This window comes from Urtica dioica, chromosome 1, assembly GCF_054948205.1.
Source record: "Urtica dioica subsp. dioica isolate 48M chromosome 1, U.dioica_male_clone48M_v1_H2, whole genome shotgun sequence".
Lineage (NCBI taxonomy): Eukaryota > Viridiplantae > Streptophyta > Magnoliopsida > Rosales > Urticaceae > Urtica > Urtica dioica.
The window spans coordinates 10,574,882-10,600,244 of record NC_142756.1 but is presented as its reverse complement, the minus strand read 5'-3'; the positions used below and the strand labels follow the sequence as shown (position 1 = coordinate 10,600,244).

The following is a 25,363-nucleotide window of genomic DNA, read 5'->3' as shown; positions in this document are numbered from 1 at the left end:
TGCCTTTTCCAATAAAAACAACACTTAGATTTCGTTGGAAGCCAAATATATGCTTGAACGGAAATCGTTAAGAGAACCAATTTTTTATTACTAAATTTTAAGGAAGTCGCACTTTTTCTTTCCATTTTTCTTCATAGCGAACAAGCCTATATGCCTTTCCTTTCGGAAGAATATATATAGGATAATATATACATATATTTATATGCTTCTCTTCTCTGCTGATAACACAAAGACTGGCCATTCTGAGAGAGAGAGAGAGAGAGAGAGAGAGAGAGAGAGAGAGAGAGAGAGAGAGAGAGAGAAGGCGTGTCACTGTTTATTTCTTCACAGAAACCGAGTGTATTTAGACTTGGCTTCTTCCACGGATTCATCGACTGGAATATATATAGAGAGACATATTTTTTTTAGCAGAGAGAGAGAGAGACGGAGAGATTATATATGTATATATAGTGCAGTTGGAGAACCATAGCCGTTGGTTAAAAGACAGAGTTAGAAGAGCTTTTGGTCTCAGCTCATCAAAATCAATAGTGAGGCCAAAGAAGATCGTTTCATTGTTTGCTCAGACGAGTTTTTATTTTCTTATTCTCTTACCATTTGCCAGACCATCTCAAGATCAAACATGATGATCGACGACGGAGACAAGGTATAATTAATTATTTTTTATTTTTTTTTATCTCTAAAATTAGTATATTGTTAAGAATAAATTAACGAACGTGGACTTGGATAATTTATTTTGAATAAATGCTATTTTATTGCGTGAAATAGGTACAGATGAGTCCTAAACTGTTGTTTGAGATCACCATCCATGGATTTCTTCTGTGGCTTTCAATGGGCCTTTTGATGCCTATTGGAATCCTCACTATAAGAATGTCAAACATAGAGGAATGTGGAAAAAGACCTAAAACACTTTTTTTGATTCATGCCATTACACAGGTGGGTATTATAATTATATATATATATATATATATATGCATATATATAATTATATTATTGCATATGCATATATGGTGTGTCTGATTAGTGTTAGCTTAAAAAACAAATAGTTTTCATTTCATATATAGTTTTACTAGGCAAGGAATATCTCTACAGTAATCCTGATAAGAAAACATTTAGACTAAAATATTAAAAATTAGAAAAATAATAATTAACTCATAAAGTTCAGTTCCAACTTTCAATGATCGTGCAAGAGAAGTTAATTAGAGGGAAAAAAAATTAAAATTAAAATTAATTCATGGGCTATCGAATATTTTAATAATACTTCCCCAATCCCCACAGAAGATTGCCCATATAACTTTTCGAATATTGATTAAAGTTTTCTGATCTATAGAATTATAATGAATCTTAGAGGGCAAGTAAGGACAGCGCTTTCTCTTGCACCATTTGGAGATCCTAAAAAGTTCAATTTATCAATTAGGCTCTGTGATCTTATTTCAGTGTTAAAACAACTACAATTATGATGTTAGGTGCCAGATTATCATTATTTACTCAATTGAAAAACATATTTATCAAACAACCAATGAGTAATTTAATTTTTATTATAATAATTTTTTTTGGGGTGGATTTACAGATGCTTGCTGTAATAGTTGCAACATCAGGAGCGTTAATGTCTTTCAAAAACTTCAATAATTCTTTTGACAATAATCACCAAAGGATTGGTGTAGCTCTCTACGGCCTTATTTGGCTTCACGCACTCACTGGCTTATTCAGACCACCCAGGTAATAAATACAAAAAAAAAAAAAAAAAAAAAAAAAAAAAAAAAAATCAATTAGTCAATTTCCATCACTTTTTTTTTTTATTATTTTAATAATTTCAAAAACCATATAATATTAATTTGATTAAGCTAAAGGATGATCTCACAAAAAAAGAAAGATAACAAGGTTTATAAGGTTACTTTATATGATATTAAAAAAAAAATTAGCCAAATAAGCCATCAAAAATCTAAAAATTGCTAGATAGCCAACTTTTTTGTAAATAACCATCTCAACTTATCTACGGCACTCAAAAAGACAAAAATACCAAAAAACATTCGCGTCTATTATGGGGTTTTTTTTAATCTTTTTGAGTGCCGTAACTAAGTTGAGATGGCTATTTACAAAAAATTGACTATTATACAAAACGTTATAAATCAAATGAATATATATCCAAAGTCCGAAAAACATGGCTGTGATATCGAGTTTTCTGTACATGCCAAATCATGAATTAATCAATGCATTGAATTGTTTCAAACTTTCTCTTTTTGTTTTGGTTGAAATAGGACCAAAATTTCTGAATGAATTAATAAATGCATCGAATTGTTTGAACGTTCTCTTTTTTATTTGGGTTGGAATAGGACCAAAACTTCTAAATCATCCACAAAACCAGTCCATAAATGAATGAAAAAGTGAGATACAGGGCAGTAATAGAGTACAAAACATTCCTGCGATATCTGTGCTGAATTGGCTGATAAAAATAATGAATTGTGTTCGTACAGAGGATCGAAGAGAAGATGGACTTGGTATATCATTCACTGGATACTCGGGACAGCCGTGTCGCTGATGGGAGTGTTTAGTATATACTCAGGCCTATTGGCCTACCACGACAAGACCTCGAGAAATATTACCCTCTGGCTTTCACTTTTCACCGCCCAACTCTTCCTCTTCTGCTTCATTTACCTTCTCCAGGAGAAATGGAGTTACATCCAAACCCAGGGCTGCGATACTTCTGCCGACTCGAATACACCATTAAAACTATGTAACCAAAGAGATAACATAGCACCTTGAGAGAGTCATGCTGTTTTTTCTTTTGCTTATCTGTATCTATACTAGTACTAATTCTTTTGTTCAGCTTATTGTACTGTACTGTGTGTACTGAGATTTTGAGCCCCTTTTGCAGTGGTAGAGATGTAGAGATTTCTAGTGCTTTGAGAGAGATACTGTGATATAATTAAAGAAAAGGCTATACAGATAAACTTTACTTCGCCTAATCCAATACGACTCGACGACCATGAAATCTCGGCGAATTCATGGGAAGAGTTGGACGTATCCGGTGAGAATCGCGATGGCTAGAATGGCGATTGGCGGGAGAAGAACGAAAGCTCCGACTGTGGCAAAGAAAGCTGAGTCGTTGCGCTTCGAGACTTGGTCCATGTAGGCTTGTCTCTTGATGTTCCTCTTCTGCGAAGTGGTCAGAAACTTGGCGCTCATTCTCTTCAGGTTTTTCTGGCCCAACGCAACGCTGAAATCCCCGTCTCTGTCACCCACCAGCTGAGCTAGCTGATCGCGGATCGTCAGCTTCCAAGACCCGCCACGAACGCCTTCGCTGTCATTACCTGTTTTCCGAAATCGACTTCGTTATTTTCTTTTCACTAATAATTTGGTATGTATAATCATTGTTCATGGAAGAAATTATCTGCCATGCCATTTCTTCAACCAAAATACAATCCCATAAACACCGATTGCCAACAGTTTTTGAATCGTAGTCGGTTAAGGATTGTTTATGGTTTCAATTCAAAACCAGTATTTGTGGAAGTTTTTGGAAGTTGGTATTCTTGGGACGGGCACACAAAAACCGATATCTGTGGAATTTCCCCTTGTAATAGCTGAAATATTCTCTAATCCGTTTACTTTGTGACAATTTGGCCCCTCTGGTTGAGATCCAAATGGTAGATAGTCACTAAATACATAGAGCTAGAGACATTTTAGAAGTGACAAATAAAGATGGCTTACTGAAAGGTTATAGACTATTGTAGTTACCGATGTGAAAAGATCCATCTAAATTCGAATCAAGATAAAATGGTTAGAAAATAATGATTCGGTTTAAGCTAAAGAAAAATTTCCAACCGGAGGTTCGAATTTTATAAAACAGTGTTTCTATTCAGACTTAAGACACAATATGAATTTGTTTATAAATTATATGTAAAGTTCACATACCGTCGGAAGATGGCGAGCTTGAAGTAGAGGTGAGTTGATCTAGGAGATCCAGCTGTGCACGCGCAGATGATGATGAACCTTCAACAACAACAAAAAAAATTTAAAACAAATATGAGCATCAGAAAAGTACTTCAAGAGTCACTTCCAACACACCAATAAATTCCTTGCAAGTTTCCAGCTAATTTTTCTACATTGGCCAATCATTGAACTCATAACTTTTCTTGCTCTAAGAGAATAATCTATTGGAGAACTCTTCCTCCGTATTTGGAGTTATAGAGCTCTTCATTGGAGATTCTTTAAGGCTATCAATTCTGAGCCCTGAAAATACTTTTATTGCTCAATCAAGTCACACTATGTGCGAACAAATGATTTCCTAAATATATAAAAAAAAAAAAAGGGCTTAATCAAATAAACCATTATATTTTTTATTTGTTTATTCAAATGTGACACTGTTTTTTGCTATTTTATTTGGGCATATACAGTCCATGTGTGACATGCAGTTAGTTGTATACAGAAGCTTGTAAATAACTGATTTATGCTTACTTATTGTACAGTTATTAAGCCACAGAACCATATCAGCTGTTATTGTAAATGAATTGCGACCCCAGAAAGTAAATGAATTGCGTGCTTACCAGAAAATGAAAGAGGGGTTTCCTGGTCAGTGAGTCCAGTTTCGGTCTTCTCAGACTGTGCTAGAGTTTTAGAGGAATTAAGGTATCGCTTTGAAAGCTGTTTGTGCTTTGGAATGAGAAGTGTAGGTGTAGAAGGAACTCTGAGATTCAAGGCCATGTTTTTCTGGGTACGTTCTACTTCTTCTAACTTCCATCGCCTTCTGAGGCTATTATTCGTTTTTTTTTTTTTTTTTCCGCCGATTATTATTGGATTTGACTGCCTTTAATTATCGTGGCCACAAATAATGCAATTTGGAATGACTAACTTCCCCAAATATTCCAAACCACGAGATTTTTTATGTTTCCCTTTCGTTTTTAAAACTTTAAGGTTGTGTTTGGTAGTTAACTCAAACTGTTTTTTGTTTTCTGTTTTCTAATTTTTGTAGTTGTATTGAAAAACTGTTTTGTAGTTGTTTTCAAAAAGCTGTTTGGTATAATTTTCAATTTTGTTTTTGAAAAATTGAAAAAACTGTTTGGTACAGTTTTCACTTTTGTTTTCTAAAAAAATGAAAACGGTTTGAAACATGGAAACTATTTCTTAAAATCAATTTTTTTCTAACATAGATTTAACTACATAAAATATAAATACGACGTTGTTGTCTAAATTGAATACAATCATTTTTTTTCATCATAAAACTACTTTTCTCTATTATTATAAGTAAAATAAGTGAAAGTGTTCGGCATATGATTCTGTTTTTTTTTTCCCTCAACACATCATAAGTAAAAAAAAAAAAAATTTAAAAAAAGGCATTTTCACATAGGCATTTTCTCGAACAGGGTATGTGCACAACCTCCATACACACAACTGTACAGTTTCTTCACAATTTTTTTTTTCCAAAGTCATCAAACAAACCTCTAATTCTATTTCTCAGCATCACATATATGCATATAACTTCATAATCACTAAGAAGCTTGAGTGTAAATACTATTAATAAGATCAAAAAGATGATAAAGTGGTTCGAGAGACCAAGGCTTTGTTTGGTACGAAGGATAGAAATATGGGTGGATGGATTGTTTAGGATGGAAAAGAAAGGAAAGGAAATGAGTGGATTGTAACTTTTTTAAAAGTTGATTGGTATGATGAGAGGAAAGATTAATATCAATCCGTCATGTTGTTTGGTATGAATAGAGAAAAAAATAGAGTGATTAATTTTTAATATGGTAAAGTACAATAATACCCTTATATATTATCAAATTGATATTTAATTTGCACATATTTTATTTATATTATAAAAGCCATATGCATGCAATTACGTAGCTGAATAATTATATTATATATATAATGTTATTAAATGCAAAATTGCATATATTATAAAGTATTTAAACAAAAGTAATTGCCCTACAAAAATTATAAATATTACAACTTCTTGTATTTTTTTTTTACGTTCACAAGATTAATATTTTAACTATTAATATCCCGTCTTAATAAGCAAAATAAATTTATGGACTAGAGCAAAATAGGCAATTACTAATAATTTTTTTACAAAAAAGTGTTATATGATGTTCTAGAATCACATAAGCACAAAGTTTCACTCCTTGTTGTTTGAAGGCATCATCTTTTGAAGAAGTTCAAGACGACGCTCGCTTGGGACGGCAAAGAAAGCTCGGACTTTAGAGGAGTCCTTGATTAAAAATAGAAAAGCATCAAGTTGAATATGATCCGGAACATCAATCTTCAATAGTTCGGCATAAACTTCCTCCTCCGAATAAACTTTTGGCCTTCCTCTCTCAATTGCATCAATTCCTTTTTCGGCTATGATGTTGCTCTCTCGAATGACGAGATTACCTTCTTTCATTACATCAACAACGCCTCCTATGCTTGATTGCATAGCTTCCATATGTTTATCAAACGAATCCATCATAGTTAATTTTCTTTTTGTACCTCTAGATGAGTTTGGAGTTTGGGAGGCTTGTTGTGAAGTCTTTTGTTGGGAGATGTTAGTTTGGGTAGTCTCGTCAACCTCAAGATCAACAAATTCATTTTCTTCAACTTCATCTTGCCATTTCTTAGCCTTCTCTTTTGCACTTATTGCATGTTCCCCGGTCGCTCTATCTTTGGCAAATAACTCAAATAATTTATCATAATTTTGAGTTGCACTATATCTCCACTTGTTTGCTTTAGGATTTTTCTACACATATTCACAACAACATGACAAAAAAATAAATAAAAAAGAAGATAATAACAATAATAATAGTGATAAAAATGCAAGACCATTTAAAAATATTAACAATCTACGATTACCTCTATAAGAGCGTTCCAAACTTCGGGTTCGGCCTCAAATAACTTTGTCGTTGGGTTCCAAGCAAAGCCACTTAATCCTTTGAAAAGATCATGAATTCCATTGAAATTACTTTTCAATGTTTTGATTCTATTTTTGAGGTGGTCTTTATCAAATGGATATATCAACTCCTCTTGACAGATTTTGAGAACATTATTATATGCACTTGTTGTAAAAGTTCCATCAACCCTATTTCCATTAACATGTTGCTCCAATAAAGCATCGATAAGTACAACATCCATTTGTTCCGTCCATTTCACCGTCTCTCTCTTTGTTTGTTCAACCTCAAGTGCACTCTTTCCTTTTTTCGTCATATTGATTATATGTTCGAATATCTGCATGAATATAAATTATAAAGATGATATTATAACAAAAATAATCATAAGTCTCATTATATATATCATAAGAGTATCATAGTAGTCACTACCACAAAAGTACAAACATACAAGTAGGAAAATAATTCACATAGCATAAAACAAAATAAAAATTATTCCCTATTCATTAAGTAGTCATGCCACATGACTTGTGCTATATTATCCCTCAAGACGGCTCCTTTTCTAGCATCTTCTCCATCATTTGATATGTTATTAAACTCTTCTACTTCCGGTTCTCGGTCCATAAGTTCTCGATCTACTTGTCTAATTAATTCGTCATCCGGATCCACGCCCATTAGATAGTTATGCAAAATAAAACAAGCTAATACAATTTCCGTGAGTGTCTTGATAGGATATTGAGGCTCGGTACCACTCGATATGATTGTAAACCGTTTTTTTAACACACCAAAGGCTCTCTCTATGACATTGCGTAATGACGCGTGTCGAAGATTAAATAACTCTTCTAGATTTTCCGGACCACGTTGTGAGTACTCTTTCAAATGATAGCGCACTCCTCTATATGGGGTGATAAGCCCGCTTCGTAACATATAGCCCGCATCAACTAAATAATATTTTCCTATACAAAAGAATTTTGTGTTTAGTTAGTTATGTTAGCATAAAATTATATTTATATATATGAAAATAGTCTACTTGTCTACCTTTAGGAATCATTAGTTTATCTTCCCTTACTAAAGCATCTTTGATAATCCTTGAATCCGACGCCGTTCCTTCCCACCCGGGCAAAACATAAGTAAATTTCATATCAAATCCACATGCGGCCATTATATTTTGTGTAGGATATTCTTTTCTTCCTCGATATCGCGAAGCCTCATTTCGAGGCACTTTCACTCGGACATGAGTTCCATCAATCGCTCCAACACAATCCTGAAATTAACTTATACTTCAATTTCTAACTAAATATTCCTATCAAGTCAATTATATGAATTATATTAGTGGTAATGAATACCTTAAAATAAGGGTAGAATCTGAAGTTGTTGAGTATTTCATCGGGTATTTTTTCTCCATCGGGTTGCCTCAAAAAAGTGTCTTCTAATGATATTATTGCTCTTAACACTTCGTGGAAATGTCTACTTATTGTCTCACCACTCCGACGAAAGAAAAATGATACAAGACGATTTTTAGCACAATGTGATATTACATAGAGGAACTTAGCCACTTGTTCCTCTATTATTGAGTTTTTGTTATCCTTGAGGCGACCCGATTGTCGAAGTAGATCACACAACTTAACAAATGCAAATGGACTCATTCGTATGACATCACGGCATTTCTCGTCAACACTCATACGGTTTATAAGTTGATTCCTAATTGTTTCACTATCGACACTACTATTACGTAAGCCCGGATCTACGTAATTGGAGCAATAAAACAATTCCATCATGCAAATCATCTCCACTATGTAGCACACGAGTTGGATAGTAGCTATGCGTCTTTGTCTTTCCCATTCATTCTTGAACCTTCTAATATTTTCTTGGAATGTTACAATGACATTCTCTCCTAAATTCTCATCTCTTGAACTTATCTCCCAATCATTTGTTGAGTTTTCTTGTTCATCCATCTATGTAAAAAAAATAATTTTTAACCATATAGCAAATAAGTTGTATTACCAAATACACAAAATTCAAGCAAAGAAAAATAAATCGATATGCAAAGTGATAAAAATATTCAAACTTTTGTTCGAGTAAACAATTATTTGATCATGACAAAAGAAAAGCTAGTCATAAATTGGTGATGAAAGAACATAACCACACAATGAAAATGGAAATAAATGTACTTAATAAGCAACATAAAAAAAAAAAAAAGACTAGAATGCACATAAATTTCATATAGATATATAAAAAAGAGGAAATCAAAAGAGATAAAAATACATACCAATGAAGCAATATATTATGAAGAGATTAGAATAAGCTCAAGACCTTGATTCTAGTAACATACAAGAATTTTATTAAGCATTAGATAGTTAAAATATTTAAAATAAAAAAAACTTACTTGTGAACTCAAGTTGTCAATGGTGGAGAAACTCATTCACCAAACTCCATTGTTATGTGAGATGTGTGAGATGTAGAAGATGAAGTTATGGAAGTGAAAAAGTCATTTTTACTCTAATATATTATATAGATATTATAAGTGAAGGTTAGTTTTGTAATTTTATAAAAATTTGTTGCTCTCATTTCTTCATCCGTGCAAAATGGGGGGGGAGCATTTTTGGTGGGTCCCATGGATTTAAATCCATCCCTCCATACCTCACAACATTTCCCTCTTTAATACCAAACAACAAATAAATACAATCCATCCTCTCAAATCCATTTATTCTAATCCATCCCTCCAAAATCCTTCATACCAAACAAAGTGCAAAAGGAAGAACGACGGAGTTTGGATTTTGCTCTTCTCTGTGAACTTGAAGGAGATAGAGAGAGGAAACGAGCAGGGAACGACGGGTCCCCTGGCCGCCGGAGAGAAGCAGGACCACCAGTTTCCCGTCGGCGATCGCCTTGAGGCCGGACTTCCACCATTTTTCCCGGTCCTCGAGGCGGCGCGAGTCGACGGTGGAGACGGCGGAGTCGGGGACGGGCTCGATGGCTGCGGCGGCGGCGGAGTGGGATTTGAGAGATCGGCGGAAGATTCGGTTGATTCTGGAGACGTCGAGGGTTTGGATGTCGGAGACGAGGGCGGCCCGGTCTTCGGGGGAGAGATCGTCCCACTGAGAGAACGCGTGTTCTTGCCCGTGGTCTTTCAGTCTCTCCACCAAAGCCTGTGGCGGCCGAGACTCTCGAGATTTCACGATTTCCATTTTCGGATCTTCAATGTTGATGAATTCGGGTTTCTTTTTTTTTCAGTGTCACTACTGTAAACAAAAAATGGATCATTGATGAATTCGGATTTCTTGCCTCTGCTCTAGTGATTGTGATTTTGACGTGTACGTAATGAAAATTAAATCGACACAACTTGAAGGAGAATCGGTGAAGATTCTGATGACGACGGTGGATCGGAGGTCGGAGTCGTGGTCGGCGCCGTGGTCGGAGTCGTGGTCGGCGTCGGTGTTGACAGACAGGCCGGTGGATAGGTCAAAGGTAAAGAAATGATAGAAGAAGAAAGAGATGTCGAGAGAAATAAAATAGGAGAGAAAAAAAAAAATTGAGTGAAGAATATAGAAAACAGGTTTTTGTTGTTTTTCAAAATCCTTCGTAACAATAAAATAGAACTCAAAAAAATTTTCAATAAAATTTCTCAGTAGTAAAACAAACAGCACATTCACTTTATTTGAAAAGACATTTCAAGTTGAAAAAGTGAAAAACACTTTTTGAATTACATACCAAACAGGACCTAATATTTTTTCCTTCGAGGAAAACTATATTTTGAACATGTTTTTTGTTTTTCTTCTTCCAATTAATTATCCAATGATAACAAAATCTTAGCATTTATGGGAATATTTTAGTAAATAGTCATTTCAAGAATTAATTAGTTAGACAGATGTACAACGATGAATATATAGACTTAAGTATTTATCAACTTGATCACAAAATAAATCGGACCCATCATTAAAATTAGTGAAATTATCCGAATCATCTCATTATAAAAACCTTTTTCGATAACATTTTGTTTCTCATTCTTATTTTAAGAATGCCTCGTTAAATTCTAAAAATACTTTCTTTTTCTATAATTTTTTTCTTGTCTTTTAAAGTTTTACTAGGCTTATTTTTTGTTGTTTTAATTTTAAAAGTTCATTTCAATTTTTATTCATTGTTCATACTTTCATTAAAATATCGGTAAAATCATCTAAAAATAAAATAAAACGAGGTGTCTGAAATTTATATTCGAAATATTCATAGAATCACCATCTTCAAACAAAGTGTCTATGAAATTTTCCCATAAAATTATGTAATGGTAACAAATTATTTGAAAGAGCTTGCTCTATGCTTATTGTGCCTCTTGTGCACATTTCGACATATTATTTGTTATTGGCGTTAGTGGTAGATATTTATGATCTATGTCTCTATGTTCTTTGAATGTTTTTATGGGGGGTTACCCTCATTCACTAATATATGGCTCTGGGCCCTTTTCTCAAAATATATATATATATATATATATATATATATATATATATATATATTATGTTATAGTATATATTATATGACTTTCAAAATTTGCAAAACCCAAGCTCAATGACAAAAAAAAAAGGTTGAATCAAATTCAATTCTAAAAGAGTCTTAGCGAACATTTCGAAGTTTAGGTATGGACCAACAATCTCTTTATAATGAGCATGAAGATGAAGTATGGGAAAAAGTAATTAAGAGATGACTAATCAAATATATATTGATCATGAACTCTCAATTTTCTCTTAAGGATGAAAAGCTTGGATCTTTCAATCGCAAGCACTCAACAGCTCGACCATCCACATCTAATTATCTACATCCCCAAAATACTTATTTTATCGATATATAATTACACTGACACCCTTGAACTATACTCATTTTGTTCAACGATTGATTCATACTTTCTTTCATTATCGATATACATTCTAGTAAAAAAAATATTCCTTCCAGTAATATTCAAACTTTTGCATAACAAAAATCTTCTACAATCACTTCACGTGCATCCTTCAAAGATATCTCTATCAACACAAATATCGGGTGCCCACAAATCAAATTTTATTGGAGATCAAGAATCTACGATCACATATATTTCAATAGTGGAATATCAATATTGAACACAAAATATCAAGCACGACACCAACTCAACTGTTTGGCAAAAATCTATGGAGCTCATGATCGAACCACATAAACCAAGACAATGGAGACCTCAAGCTACATAAACTTAAATTAATCTAACAGAGACTCCACGAAAGAACTTTACAAGCTTGTTATCCTTTCATTATTAGAAATGCAAGCAAACATCACACAAAATAAAGCGCATAAATAATTGCAAATAAACTTTATAAAAATTGAATCCAACTTCCTAAGAACGATGCACTAAGAGGATAGTTAAACACGAACGGGACGACATCAATATGGACTCATGCACCAATGTCATTACAGTCATCACACCAACACCGAGGGCCGCCGGTCCTCCGAACATGCTCCCACAAACACTCGAACATCAAAAGAAGATCCACGCTCAAGGAATCACCCATAAACTACACACATTGACCAATCCTTCTAGCATTCGAACAAAATCAATCTATAGAACACGATTTTTTTAACGTTCAACGTTCTTTTAATGACATCATTGACATGTATAGTTTAATTGATAATTTCATACACACTTCTATTAGAATCTCTTCAGAGAGAATTCAAGAACAAAGAATGAAATTGAGAACTGAAAAGAATATTCTCATTACTTAACTTTGCTATCGATTACAGCTTATATACATTGAGTGATTGTTATAACCAACTCCTAACCAACTTGCCACATGGCATTACATGAGTGGTTTGCATACACATAAATACAATAAGCTGACTGTAGCCTATCCTCTGCTCTTTCTCATGCCGCGCGAGTGTGCCTTGCTATGCACGTCATCTCATACTCTAATAGTCCCCTTCAATTTGAGCGCGGTTAGATCTTCCACTCGGAGTTTGTCTCGCCACGATAGGAATTGGTTACTGGAGATAGGCTTCGTGAGGACATCTGCCACTTGTGCTGACGCCGGAATATGACGAACTTCAATCTCCTTGCGAATAACCTTCTCTCGAACAAAGAAAAGGTCCAACTCTACATGCTTTGTTCTGGCATGTAGAACTGGGTTGGCTGAGAGGAGTACTGTGCTGAGATTGTCACACCAAACCACAGGAGCACATGGCTGAAGCACACACAGCTCGGAGAGAAGTGACTTTACCCACGACAGCTCTGCAACAACTCCAGCAAGACTTCTATACTCAGCTTCCGCGCTTGATCGAGACACCGTGTGTTGTTTCTTGGACTGCCAGGCAATGAGGTTGTTGCCAAGGTATACACACCAGCCTGTGGTAGAGCGTCTGTCATCAGGATCACTGCCCCAATCAGCATCACAGAAGGCAGTGAGATTGAGAGAAGCACTACGTCGAAGATGCAGACCAAATTTTGGTGTGCCCTTGAGGTATCTGAGTATCCTCTTAACTGCTTTCCAGTGAATCTCAGTTGGAGCTTGCATAAACTGGCAGACTTTGTTCACTGAGTAAGCAAGTTCAGGGCGCGTGATGGTCACATACTGAAGTGCACCAACTACACTTCTGTAGTGATGAGGATCCTCTAGTGGTTTGCCTCCAAATTTTGAGAGTGTTTGACTACTCATCATGGGTGTGGTCATCCCTTTTGCAGAGCTCAAGTTGGCCTTTTTGAGAAGATCATTCACATACTTGGTCTGACTGAGTAGAAGTCCTTCTGAGGTGATCGTTGCTTGAATGCCAAGAAAGAAATCTAGTTCCCCTAGATCCTTAAGAGCAAACATAGCATCAAGGTTGGCAATTACAGCCTTGACCTGTGCTGGCTTGTTTCCGGTGACCAGAATATCATCAACGTATACCAGGACATACATGGTGTCTGAGTTGGATTGCCTGATGAACAGAGACTTGTCAGATCTGGAGCTTTCAAAGCCAAGAGACCGAAGTGCTGCATGTAGAGTCTCAAACCAGGCCCTGGGAGCTTGCTTGAGGCCATATATTGCTTTGTGCAGCCGACACACCTTAGATTCTGCACCAGTGACTTCAAACCCTTGAGGTTGCAGCATGTATACTTCCTCAGTGAGCTCTCCATTTAAGAAAGCATTGTTAACATCTAGCTGAGCAATTTTCCAACCTTGTGACAAGGCTAGGGTGAGAACAACTCTGACTGTGGTAGGCTTGATGACCGGACTAAAGGTCTCAGAAAAATCAAACCCAGGTGTCTGATGGAACCCCTTAGCAACTAGTCTGGCTTTTAGCTTGTTAAGGCTTCCATCTGCATTTTCCTTTACTCTGAAAACCCACTTGCAGCCAATAGCTCGTCTATCTGAGGGTAGATCAACTAATGACCAAGTGCCATTGTTGATGAGTGCTCCATACTCAGCTTGCATAGCCTTTGACCAGCCAGGATCTGATAGTGCATCTGAGACTGTGTCTGGTTCTTGCATGGTAACCAAGAAGGCCTTTGGTTTGTGAATACCAGCTTTAGAGCGTGTGCACATGGGATGAGCGTTTGTGGGGATGTTTGTGGTTGGTAGTGTGTTTGTTTGTATGGTTGTGGGTTGGCTGGGAGAAAGCTGCAGCTGGGAACTGGATGAGGTTGCTTGAGTAGGTTGTTGATACCCCTCAGTGGATAGTGTGTGACTTGATGTATGTGAATTTGGTGTGAGGGTTGATGGTGGTTGTAATTTGTGGTGTAATGGTATTAGGGATGGGGTGTTGTTGGGTAGGGTAAGGGTACAGGTATTTTCATTGGTGTTGGAGAGGAAAATGGATTTGTAGGGAAAGGTGGTTTCATCAAACAGAACATTTCTAGAGATGATTATCTTGCCATCAGACCCTAGACACTTATAGCCCTTGTGATTGATGCTATATCCCAGAAATACACATAGCTTTGAGCGAAAATCCAGTTTGTACCTGTTGAAGGGTCTCAGGTTGGGAAAGCATGCACAGCCAAAGCTACGCAGAGTGGCATAATCTGGATTGGCTTTGTACATGACTTGCAGAGGACACTTGCCACGTAGGACAGGTGTGGGCAGTCTGTTGATCAGATACACGCTTGTCCTGAAAGCCTCATCCCAGAGATCTATAGGCATTGCAGCTTTAGCCAGTAGAGTGAGTCCAGTTTCCACAATATGACGATGCTTGCGCTCAGCAAGGCCATTTTGCTGATGTGCATGAGGACAAGAGACCCTGTGATCAATGCCTTGCTCAGTGAGATAAGTGGTAAAGGCTCTGAACTCTCCTCCCCAGTCAGTTTGTAGTGCCTTTATTTTGTGTCCAGTTTGCAGCTCAACCTTGGCCTTGAAGTTGAGGAAGGTTTGAAACGCCTCTGACTTTGACCGAAGAAGGTAAATCCAAGTGAACCTGGAGTAATGGTCAATGAAATGAATATAGTAGCAGTAACCATTTGTGGACTCCATGGGTGCAGGGCCCCACAAATCTGAGTGAATTAGCTCAAGAGGTGTGCTATGAGTGGTGGTTGAGCTTGGATATGGAAGATTGTGTATTTTTCCTTTACAGCAAGCTTCACATACCAATGAGTCCTCTTTATTGATCTTTTGAGTTAGTTTATTACAGCTAGATAGTACAGACTTTACAACAGAGACAGCTGGGTGACCAAGTCTGTCATGCCATAACGAGAGAGTGTTTGGCTCAGTAATGGCTTGTTGTGACTCTGCAGTTGGCGTTGTTGTAGCTGGATCAGAGAAGGCACTGTAAACTCTTGTAGATGAGGACTGAATTTGAAGAGGCTTAGCTCCACTGGTTGGCAATGTGTAGAGTCCGTTCTTGAGCTGGCCTTCAAGAAGAACTTGCCTGGTGGCTTGGTCCTTAACATAGCACACAGTTGGGTGAAATTCAAAGAACACAGCATTATCACTTGTGAAACGTGAAACACTAAGTAAGTTCTTTTGGATAGTTGGAACATGTAGAATATTTTCTAGTCTTAGCACCTTATTAGACTGTAAGGACTGTAAGCTAGTTTGACCAGTAAAAGAGATAGGGAGTGCAGTTCCATTACCCACTACCACTTTGTCTGAACCTGTATAGGTTGTGTGATTGCCAAGATTGGACATGTCTGGGGTGATATGTGCTGTGGCACCAGAATCAGGATACCACGTAGGATCATATGCCAGTTCTGGTGTAGCATGAGCCAAGTAATTCTGATACATTTGAGCTGAAGAGGCAGTAGTGACAGCATCACCAGGTGTTGATGACGGCTGGACTTGACCGTAGTACGCCTGTGGTGCAAATCCTCTACCAGCAACATTTTGCACACCACCTGTTTGAGAAGCAGCCTGAGTCGGTCCTCCAAAGCTTTGGTCAAATCTGTGCCAGCACTGCGGGGCAAGATGACCTGTGCGGCCACACAATTGACACTGAGGTCGATTGTTGGAGCTCCAGCCACGTCCACGGCCTCTACCGTTGCGTCCACGACCTCTGGTGTTGTTGACGAAGGCCGGTGAAGGCGAGTTCGAGCGAGCTTTTCCTTGAGCAGTGTCTGTAGAAGCAAGATTTGCCATCTGTTGAGTTGCCGAATCAAGATCTTTGTTCTGCTTTGTGATCCTTCGCTCCTGGCTGAGTAGCAGAGCTTCAACCTCAGCTACGCTGTAGATCTCTTTCCTTGTCTCAATGGAGGTGACGAACGAGTTGTACTCAGGCCCTAGTCCTTCAAAAATTGCATCGATGTGCGCATCATCCTTGATATCTTCACCAATTGACGCAAGCAGATCAATTGTAGTCTTGATTTTGAGAAGATAATCATTCATCGACTTTGATCCTTTCTTCGTTGCAGCAAGATCACCACGAAGTTGTTTGATCCTTGCCTTGGTAGTGACGGTAAAGTACTGTTCCAGTTTAGACCAGACTTGGTGCGATTCATTGCAGCCAATCATCCTCGTGAGAAGATTCTCAGACATAGAGGAGAGAAGCCATGAAAGCAGTAGTTGATCTTGTTGTTCATGTTCCAAGAATTCAGGATTCATCACCTGATTTTGCCGATCTGACTCTGAAAGATACTCTGGAGGTTTGTCCGAGCTCTTGATGAACCGAAGAAGCTTGTGACCTCTGATGGCAGCCAAGATCTGGTGACTCCATAGCAGAAAGTTGTCCTGTGTGAGTTTGATTGAGAGCGAGTGCGAGAAAGCGATTGGTCCTGATCTTGTAGACGAAGATCCGATCGTTGCCGACGAGGAGTTTTCCATTGTCGGCGATGAAAGCTCTGATACCATATTAGAATCTCTTCAGAGAGAATTCAAGAACAAAGAATGAAATTGAGAACTGAAAAGAATATTCTCATTACTTAACTTTGCTATCGATTACAGCTTATATACATTGAGTGATTGTTATAACCAACTCCTAACCAACTTGCCACATGGCATTACATGAGTGGTTTGCATACACATAAATACAATAAGTTGACTGTAGCCTATCCTCTGCTCTTTCTCATGCCGCGCGAGTGTGCCTTGCTATGCACGTCATCTCATACTCTAATAACTTCTAAAATAGAAATTGTTGGTTCAATCTTCACTGACGACAAAGTTGCCTTTCAAAAAAGAAAAAAAAAATGAATCGTTAAAATGAGAGGAAAAAAAAGCTTGTGAATTCCTTCCTCGTTAAGGAAAATACCGTGATCTAGACCGTCAAACACTGATCGGACGGCCAATCAGATCGTGATGTGAAGAAGGACGCGCCTGTTAAGGTTGTTAAACTCCTTTTTGACTTTGTTGACTAATTCACAGCTAAATCCAACTCGTATTCCCCACTTGCAAGTGGACCGAACCCCTACCCTAATATTACCAAAATAGCCATCTCGTTTCTTGCGAAAAATTATCGAAAGATGAATGAAAAACCACGATTTTAAGGGCATTATGGTCATTCCTTATATCTACTAGACAACGCCACGCAAAATATATGACCGTTGGGGAGATGTAAACAAAACCAGGCGTTTTCCAAAAGCCATAATCATTAATTTTTCTATTAAATGAATTAATTAATTGAGACACTTCATAACTCTCGTAGAATCTGATACCAAATAGAAACCCAAAGCCTTTCAAATAAACCCAAAAACCTTTCCATAATCCAAACAGCTTTCATCAACCTTCATTCATGCCTCTCTTGCTTTAACGTGCTACCAAAGCCCAAACGGAAACACAGAGTGAGGGTTTTTCTGCCCCGTTAATGGCGGATCGCGAGGTTTTGAAGGTCGTCAATGGAGTTTCAGAGCAGCAAGAACAGCCTCAAGCTAAGGTTCAACTTCAGCCCCAAGCTCAGTCTCATCCTTATGCCTTTCACGTCTCTGGACCTCGAAATGTGGCGTCGCCGAACTGGAGAGACCTAATCAATTCTAGTTGGTGAGTCTATGAACATTTCGCTTTCATTTGATCGATAAGAAATCTGAAATAAGAGCAATGTCAGTTATTTCTGAGAGATCGAGTGAGAGTTTGTGTTGTTTTAGAGGAGATGACTGATTTTAGACTGTTTCATAGCGACGAATTCGCTTGTTTTAGCATTTCCAAATGCCTTTCCTTCGTTATTAATCTGTGATTTGTTTTTTTTTTTTTCATGTTCTAGAATTGGAAATCAAATTTGTTGCCTAATTTGGACTTTGAAGAAGTTTCCTTATTTGGATGTTTCTTCAATTCTGCTATTAAGTACTGGATAAATTTGATTGATGATGTTAAAAAGCAAATAGTTTTTAGGTTTGTTCTTATATTCTGTTTGTTTCCTCTCAATTCTGTTAATAAGTAGTGGATAAATTTTGGCGTGGTATATGAAATCTACAATGGTACGGAAAATTGGGTTTGATCGATGACATAAAAATGTAAAAGGTTCTCAGATTTGTTCCGTTTTATAATCACAGGAAGGACGGTAATTACAAGAGAACAGTGATCGCTTGTTTCATCCAAGCGGTTTACTTGGTAGAACTGGACAGGCAAGAGAATCGGATCGACGAAGAATCGGCTCTCGCCCCAAAATGGTGGATCCCATTCAAGTACAAGCTGTCCCAAACCCTAATCGACGAGCGAGACGGGTCGGTCTTCGGCGCGATCCTCGAGTGGGACAGGTCAGCGGCTCTGTCGGATCTTGTCCTGATCCGGCCCAGCGGAGCCCCGAGAGCCGTGCTGGTCCTCCGCGGGACTCTCCTGAAGAGCCTCACGATTAGGAGAGACGTCGAGGACGACCTCCGATTCTTCGCCTGGGAGAGCTTGAAGGGCTCGGTGAGGTTTAGGGTCGGTCTCGAGGCTCTGAGGAGCGTGGCCGAGAGGTTCGGGAGCGGGAACGTCTGCGTCGCTGGACATTCTCTCGGGGCCGGACTCGCTCTGCAAATAGGCAAGGCTTTGGCTAAGGAAGGGGTTTATGTCGAGACCCATTTGTTCAACCCGCCCTCTGTCTCGATCGCGATGAGCTTGAGGAGCATCGGAGAGAAAGCCGGGTCGGCTTGGAAGAGGCTTAAGTCTATGCTTCCTTCGAAGGAGAACGAGAACGCGAACGAGAACGAGAACGGCGCGTCTTCTACTTTGTCTTCTTCAGGATTGACGAGTTTGATGTCGAAATTGTATGGGCTGAAGAATCCGGGGAAGTGGGTCCCGCATCTGTACGTGAACAACAGCGACTACATTTGTTGCTCTTACACCGACCCGGATGCGAGCGGTCAAAACGCGGACGAGAGCGGCGACAAAGAGAACGTGGGTCCGCCCAGAAACGGGCATATGGCGGCGAAGCTGTTTGTGATGTCGAAAGGGAACCAGAAGTTTATGGAGGCCCACGGGTTGGAACAATGGTGGTCCGACGGGGTCGATCTTCAGTTGGCTCTCCATGATAGTAAGATCATGAGCAGGCAGTTGAAATCTTTGCATAGCCTTCCCGCGCAACCACCACCATCACAGGGAAAGCTCGGACAGTAAAGAGAGAAGCTGAGTTTCCTCGTTGAGTTATTGCATTGACAAATGGTTGATTCAATATTTGTTTATGATCCGAGTGCGAAGAAGTCAAGTCTGTTTGGTGTATAGGATTTCAAAGAGTTAATATTAATATACAGGATATGAAAGAGCAGCAAACTTCTTGATGCAGTGAATAAAAAAAAGTCCTCTCAAGTGTTTTTATTCGTTTATTTTATGTTTTCATATTGTATTGGTTCAGATCAATGACAGTGGTTTGTTTGTGTAACGCAATCAACACCATGAAAAATGTTGTATTGACAAGAATGTTATTCACCACCATCACAGGGAAAGCTCGGATAGTAAAGAGAGAAGCTGAGTTTCCTCGTTGAGCGATTGCATTGACAAATGGTTGATTCAATATTTGTTTATGATCCAAGTGCGAAGAAGTCAAGTCTATTTGGTGTATAGGGTTTCAAATAGTTGATATTAATATACAGGATATGAAAGAGCAGCAAACTTCTTGATGCAGTGAATAAAAAAACGGTAATGATTTCTGACACGAACTCACGACTCTCACGATTACCCAATAAAGCAATAAAGCCTAAAAATTGTTTAAAAAAAGTCCTCTCAAGTGTTTTTATTTCTTTACTATATGTTTTCATATTGTATTGGTTCAGATCAATGACAGTGGTGTGTTTTGTGTAACACAATCAACACCATGAAAAATGTTGTATTGACAAGAAGATCCTCCTGAGCATTGTTCGTTATCTTGAATTATTTGTTCGTTTTCAATTTGAATGGGTAAGCTAAAAAAAAAAAAAAAAAAAACCCAAGTAAGTAGTAATTTTGCATGTTAAAAACTTAAAAGCAATCTCGGATTTGAAATTGATTTTGAACGGGGTTTGTAAGCATTGCCTTCTTATTTGGGCGTGAAGAAAAGCAAAGTTGTAGTTGTCCGTGTCCCACATGGGAAGGGAATGAGGAGAATAGGGAAGGAAAGAGGGTATAAAGAAGGAAGGAGGTGGAAGGAGTAAGGTACTTACCTGGGCGGGGTCAATGAGCGATCATGAAGGCTCATGGCCTGGGCCAATGGCCTCCATTGCACACTAAGGAGGTGCGTTGGGCTATGATCTCCCCTTGAGGGAGAGTCAACGTCGTTATTTGTGGCAGCGGGGGCCTGCGTTCGCGCGGCCCCCACCCAACACCCCAGTCTCAAATTTCGTTCTATTTTTTCATGATTTATTTTTAAATTATTCTATTTTAAAATTTATGATGTGAAATCACCTGAACGTGACATAATCAATTATTACATGGGATATACGCAACACTTTGGTTACGCAACGCCAGAGCACTTTTTATCATAATAGCTTGTTCTTTATTACTCCTTAAACATCATAACCTCGAGCAATCCTGGTCTCTAATCGTCAAGTAAGCTGAAAAACTTCATATTATGGCGCTTTCTATACTTGCCTTTTGAGACTTACTTCGAAACTTTAAACGATACTTGAATCACAAATTATCCTAGCACGGCCACAAATTCAGTGTTTAACAAGAAACAGTGGATGTAAATTCAACAAGATATGGGAATGAAAGTGTTGTTTTCTACGTATCTGTAAAGAACTTGAAACTTATTAAAAATTGAGTCTCTAATAGCTACAAGAGAAGGGTGAGAATATATAAGAACCACAAGTATATGAATGAATTAATATTGAACAACAAGCACCAAATAACCCCTTGCTCAGATAAAAGCTAAAGATCCAGTAAAATGACATGTAAATAATTAAAAAATCCCGGCAAGACTTTGTCCTCAACTCTCTCCACCAATCTTGATCCAAAAAAGATACTCTCACCGTTGCTGAGTCACTGAAGCGTTTTCGGTCAGGGACGACCCGATCAGAAGCATGAGAGGATACACGGGGCTGAACTCTTTGTCTCCTCTCGCCCTAACTCTCGAAGCGTAATCGTCCAGAGTGGCTTTAACGCCCTTCCATATCTGATCCTCTCCCTGAGAATCAAGCCACAGAGAGTACTGCAGAGGCGTGAGCTTGTTCCTCTGCATCGGCGACTCCAATTCCTCGGGTCCCCGTGTGTAGAGATGGTGAAGCACGATGCTCGGAGGCAGATCCTGGAGGAGCGGAGATCCCGCCAGCTGTGACGTCTCCAAGAAGACGAGAGGCCTGAAGGCTCGGAGAGCTCTGTACGGCGCTCCGAGCTGCTCAACGGGGAAGAGACTCTGTCCCACGGCGAGCTCGAGCTCGGCCATGTCCCGGGCCATCCTCAGCTTCCCCGACTCGGAGAGAGGTCGGACGAGAGAGGCGTGTCGGATGAAGAATATCAACACCCTCGACGCGGTGCTCCGAACCAGCCTCGTGCAGATATTCTCCGAGGGACCCAAGAGCCGGGAGAGAAACTCGGAGCGGAAGTGGAGGACGCATTTCTGGAGCTCGTCCATGTAGGACGACCCGTCGTTGTTCTCCATCGCGGAGTCCAATCCGACGGTCCCGAAGTTCTGTTCGTGGATCTGTAATATGCAAGACTCGAGGCGGTCGAGCATGGCTTGGAAGAGGGGCGTCAGGGAATCGCAGGCGACGCCGTAGACGACTCCCAGAGAGGGAGAGAGCACGTCCGAGGCGATCGCGGGGAGTGCTGTGATGATGGACGATACGCGTGCATGGACTTCTTGAAGGTGATGACACAGAGCAAAGTTCCTGAGTTGCGCCGAAGTCGCTGGTCCGCTTACTTGGCGGGCCTCGGGACCTGTTGATATCTGCCACGTGCATTTTGTATCGTGTTATTCTCGGCAAAGTTCAAACCTTTTTGTTCAGTTTTTTATTTAGTAAGATACTCTGATTACACCCCAACCAAGGTTTAAGTTTGGAATAACAGTGATTCTAAGCAGATAAAACAGCTCAAATGTTAAGCTCAAATATGATTGACCCGCTGGCAATAGAACGCTACCAAACCAAACAAATTTAAAAACATATAGCAAGTAATTAGTGTTGTCAGAAGATAAATCAAGCTTACTTGGTATTCAGCTCGTTCTGCGAGGAGGAGCAGAACCTTTCCGATTTCACGCAAGACGAGAAGAGTCAAGCGTCCATCCAATTGCACGGCTTCAATCTCTTCTTGAATCCGCGATATTACTCTCGAGATCTGTTCTTTCGACGGAACGCTTCCACGGCTTGATACGGGAAATATAGAATTCACGAGGTCTGAAAGGCGGCCAAGACAAAGAGCTAAGAACGCTTGCTGGAAGATTTCAACGGCTGCGATCATCCGCTCTTTTCCTTCTGAATTTATAGCTGGTAGAACCCCTTTAACGTCTGTGTCAAGTGAAATTCTTTCGAGAAGATTCTCGATCATAGAATACAGTTTTGGGTACCCCATGGTAAATATCTCCTTAACGAAACTTGAAGCCGTGAAAACAGACTTCATTTGGTTGGCAAAGGCCTTCGTAATGGCTTCCCAAACACGATCTGTCAACATGGTGTCGCCTTCCTAAGCAAGTAAATCTTATGTAAGCAAAAGCAAAGAGATCTACCAAAAAAAAATAATAAAGATACCAACTTAAAGGAAAAAGGCAAAAAATCCCCTAATTGAAGCAATACTCGCTTTAAAATAGAAAAGTTGCCGCCAATTTCTGAACTAGAAAACTTAATTGTTATCGCCCAAATGGTAGTAAGCTTGAGTTTCAGTGTAATTCATATGGTACAAAAATGGAATACTCATCTAAGCAAGCATGACCAATTAAAATCTACAGTTGAGAACAAGCGAATCCAAAATGCAAGTCTTTTATACCTCCTATCTTATACGAATCTTACCAAGAGATCAACAGATCTACAGTGCTCAGTTCATTCTCCACTACTTGACCTTCCAACATGCTCCAACAACAAAACAACCATACATCTTCTCTTCCAAACTAAATCTCTCCACCGATACCTCTCCTCGAAATATCGCCTAAACTAGACTTCAAATGTTCGAAACCACTAATTCAACTGTGTTCACTCACAAATCATTGATCTCTCCTCGCCAATTACTTCCAGGCAACGCACTCAGACTCAACACAAGACATACAAACAAACAAATAATTCAATGTGACTCGACTCACCCGAATGACTTCGTCGAGCAGCAAAACATGCGTGAACGGGTCGCGCTTCTTGGACAGGACTCTCTGAAGGTGCCAAACCGCGACGAGCACCGAGTGAAGCTTGTCCATACAGACCGACATCCTCCCCCAAAGAGCCTCTCTGGCCTTACCCCCACCGCCGAGCTGAGGTGTCCCGCTGCCCCTCACACCACCAGGCCCAAACCCTCCTCCTCCGCCGCCGGAAACCGCCTTCATGTCCAGCGCCGTCGCAACGCTCTTCACCGCTGAAGCCTTATACCTCTCGACCATCTGATCCACGGTGATCCTGAGCTCACCGAGATTGTAGAAAACCTGAAGCCCCGTCCCGACCTCGGCCTGGTTCAGCCCTTCCATTCCCCGCCCGAGCACCTTCATCGCCTCCGCTCTCAGCCTCTCTCCGGTCTCCCTGACCCACGCGACTTCCTGATCTACGACCTCGACTCCGGCGAGGTCGTACTCGGCGTGGAGGTCGATTATCTCGCGGTGAAGCTGCGCGGCCTTGGCTAGGTCGAGCTTCTCGAGATCGCGATCCGGCTCGAGATCGCGGAGCTTCCTGGAGAGGCGGAGCGCGCGGACGGAGTGGTGCAGGAGCTCGGAGGCGCGGTGGAGGTTGGAGAGCGTTAGGGTTTGGGATCGAACGGCGGCGAGGGGATCGGAGAGCTCGGATCGGAGGCGGCGGAGGGAGGATTGGAGAGTGGAGACGGAGGATCGGACGGCGGAGAGGGAGTGGTCGGCGTGTTGGAGAGAGGAGAGCTGGGCGAGGAGGTCGTCGTGGCGGGAGAGGACTTCCGATCGGAGCTGGGAGTCGAGGAGGCGGACGGCGGCGTGGAGCTTCTCGGCGGTGGAGGCAGGTGAGCCGGAGGAGAGCGCGGCGGAGGAGAATGAAGCGGACGAGAAGTCCGGCGAGAGGAAGGCGGAGAAGATCGGGTCGGAAGCGAAGGAGTCGAGAGGTGATGACGCGGCGGTGGTGGTGGTGGTGGTGGAGGGAGGGGATTTGAAGGTGGAGAGGCGTTGAAGAGGGGAGGTTGGGGAGGAGGAGGACGTCGGAAGCGGAGATCGGGGGATCGCCGGCGACGCCATTGTTGATGAGCTTTGGGATCTTCAGGGAAGACTAATGACTACGGAATGTGTAAAATGTAAATCTCTGCCGACTTTGCTTTGTTGCCAGAGAATTTCCTTGACACGTGGCGTTTTTTGGTTTGTTCTAGGCATTCGGTGAAATCAGCTTTCTTATTGCGTGGGTAAACTGTAACATGTAGTAATGCACGGTAAAACTGAAAACTGCCGTGCCATAAAAGATATGAGGGTTAAGTTTTTCTGAAGAGGCAACCAATTTAGTTTATTGTCCGTGGAAAAAAAATATTTGTCAATCCATAAATGATTACATTGGCCTCTCTTAAAATACATTGAAAAAAAAATGACTATTTGAACCGTCGTTTTTGCCCTTGATTTTAATACGCAATTTC

General features: G+C 39.8%; 4 protein-coding genes, 1 non-coding gene and 1 pseudogene across 5 annotated transcripts; 3 read left to right on the top strand and 3 right to left on the bottom strand.

The window, feature by feature from the left end:
- The first annotated feature begins 2 nt into the window (after positions 1–2).
- Positions 3–2,760, top strand: LOC149407152 (cytochrome b561 domain-containing protein At2g30890-like). Its single transcript, XM_089611491.1, has 4 exons — positions 3–643; positions 766–933; positions 1,568–1,716; positions 2,472–2,760. Exons 1-4 carry the CDS (start codon positions 620–622, stop codon positions 2,758–2,760), a joined length of 630 nt encoding a protein of 209 aa, XP_089467617.1. The 5' UTR covers positions 3–619.
- Positions 2,761–3,000: 240 nt separating this feature from the next.
- Positions 3,001–4,798, bottom strand: LOC149407151 (myosin-G heavy chain-like protein). Its single transcript, XM_089611504.1, has 3 exons — positions 4,542–4,798; positions 3,910–3,987; positions 3,001–3,308 (listed from the first exon to the last, which is right to left on the bottom strand). The coding sequence occupies exons 1-3, from the start codon at positions 4,696–4,698 to the stop codon at positions 3,001–3,003; spliced, it is 543 nt and encodes a 180-aa protein (XP_089467630.1). The 5' UTR covers positions 4,699–4,798.
- Positions 4,799–9,586: 4,788 nt separating this feature from the next.
- On the bottom strand, positions 9,587–10,271 carry LOC149407150 (UDP-N-acetylglucosamine diphosphorylase 2 pseudogene; annotated as a pseudogene).
- Positions 10,272–17,836: 7,565 nt separating this feature from the next.
- On the top strand, positions 17,837–20,035 carry LOC149407149 (alpha/beta-Hydrolases superfamily protein). The gene is made up of 2 exons (XM_089611479.1): positions 17,837–18,241; positions 18,751–20,035. Exons 1-2 carry the CDS (start codon positions 18,069–18,071, stop codon positions 19,793–19,795), a joined length of 1,218 nt encoding a protein of 405 aa, XP_089467605.1. The 5' UTR covers positions 17,837–18,068; the 3' UTR covers positions 19,796–20,035.
- Positions 20,036–20,806: 771 nt separating this feature from the next.
- Positions 20,807–20,969, top strand: LOC149407148 (U1 spliceosomal RNA). Its single transcript, XR_016301812.1, has one exon. It is a non-coding gene; the product is annotated as a U1 spliceosomal RNA (small nuclear RNA).
- A 383-nt stretch (positions 20,970–21,352) lies between these two features.
- Positions 21,353–25,100, bottom strand: LOC149407147 (Golgi transport complex protein-like protein). The gene is made up of 3 exons (XM_089611468.1): positions 23,880–25,100; positions 22,796–23,269; positions 21,353–22,538 (listed from the first exon to the last, which is right to left on the bottom strand). The coding sequence occupies exons 1-3, from the start codon at positions 24,975–24,977 to the stop codon at positions 21,618–21,620; spliced, it is 2,493 nt and encodes an 830-aa protein (XP_089467594.1). The 5' UTR covers positions 24,978–25,100; the 3' UTR covers positions 21,353–21,617.
- Between the last annotated feature and the right edge of the window lie 263 nt (positions 25,101–25,363).

Excerpts from the sequence above, each read along its gene's own strand:
- LOC149407149 (XM_089611479.1), top strand. The coding sequence starts at position 18,069 with ATGGCGGATCGCGAGGTTTTGAAGGTCGTCAATGGAGTTTCAGAGCAG. Across the intron at positions 18,242-18,750 it reads GACCTAATCAATTCTAGTTG|GAAGGACGGTAATTACAAGA; the intron begins GTGAGTCTATGA and ends TTATAATCACAG.
- LOC149407147 (XM_089611468.1), bottom strand. The coding sequence starts at position 24,977 with ATGGCGTCGCCGGCGATCCCCCGATCTCCGCTTCCGACGTCCTCCTCC. Across the intron at positions 23,270-23,879 it reads TGCTCGACGAAGTCATTCGG|GAAGGCGACACCATGTTGAC; the intron begins GTGAGTCGAGTC and ends TTACTTGCTTAG. Across the intron at positions 22,539-22,795 it reads CAGAACGAGCTGAATACCAA|ATATCAACAGGTCCCGAGGC; the intron begins GTAAGCTTGATT and ends TGCACGTGGCAG.
- LOC149407151 (XM_089611504.1), bottom strand. The coding sequence starts at position 4,698 with ATGGCCTTGAATCTCAGAGTTCCTTCTACACCTACACTTCTCATTCCA. Across the intron at positions 3,988-4,541 it reads AACCCCTCTTTCATTTTCTG|GTTCATCATCATCTGCGCGT; the intron begins GTAAGCACGCAA and ends TTGTTGTTGAAG. Across the intron at positions 3,309-3,909 it reads AAGCTCGCCATCTTCCGACG|GTAATGACAGCGAAGGCGTT; the intron begins GTATGTGAACTT and ends TTCGGAAAACAG.
- LOC149407152 (XM_089611491.1), top strand. The coding sequence starts at position 620 with ATGATGATCGACGACGGAGACAAG. Across the intron at positions 644-765 it reads TGATCGACGACGGAGACAAG|GTACAGATGAGTCCTAAACT; the intron begins GTATAATTAATT and ends TGCGTGAAATAG. Across the intron at positions 1,717-2,471 it reads GGCTTATTCAGACCACCCAG|AGGATCGAAGAGAAGATGGA; the intron begins GTAATAAATACA and ends GTGTTCGTACAG.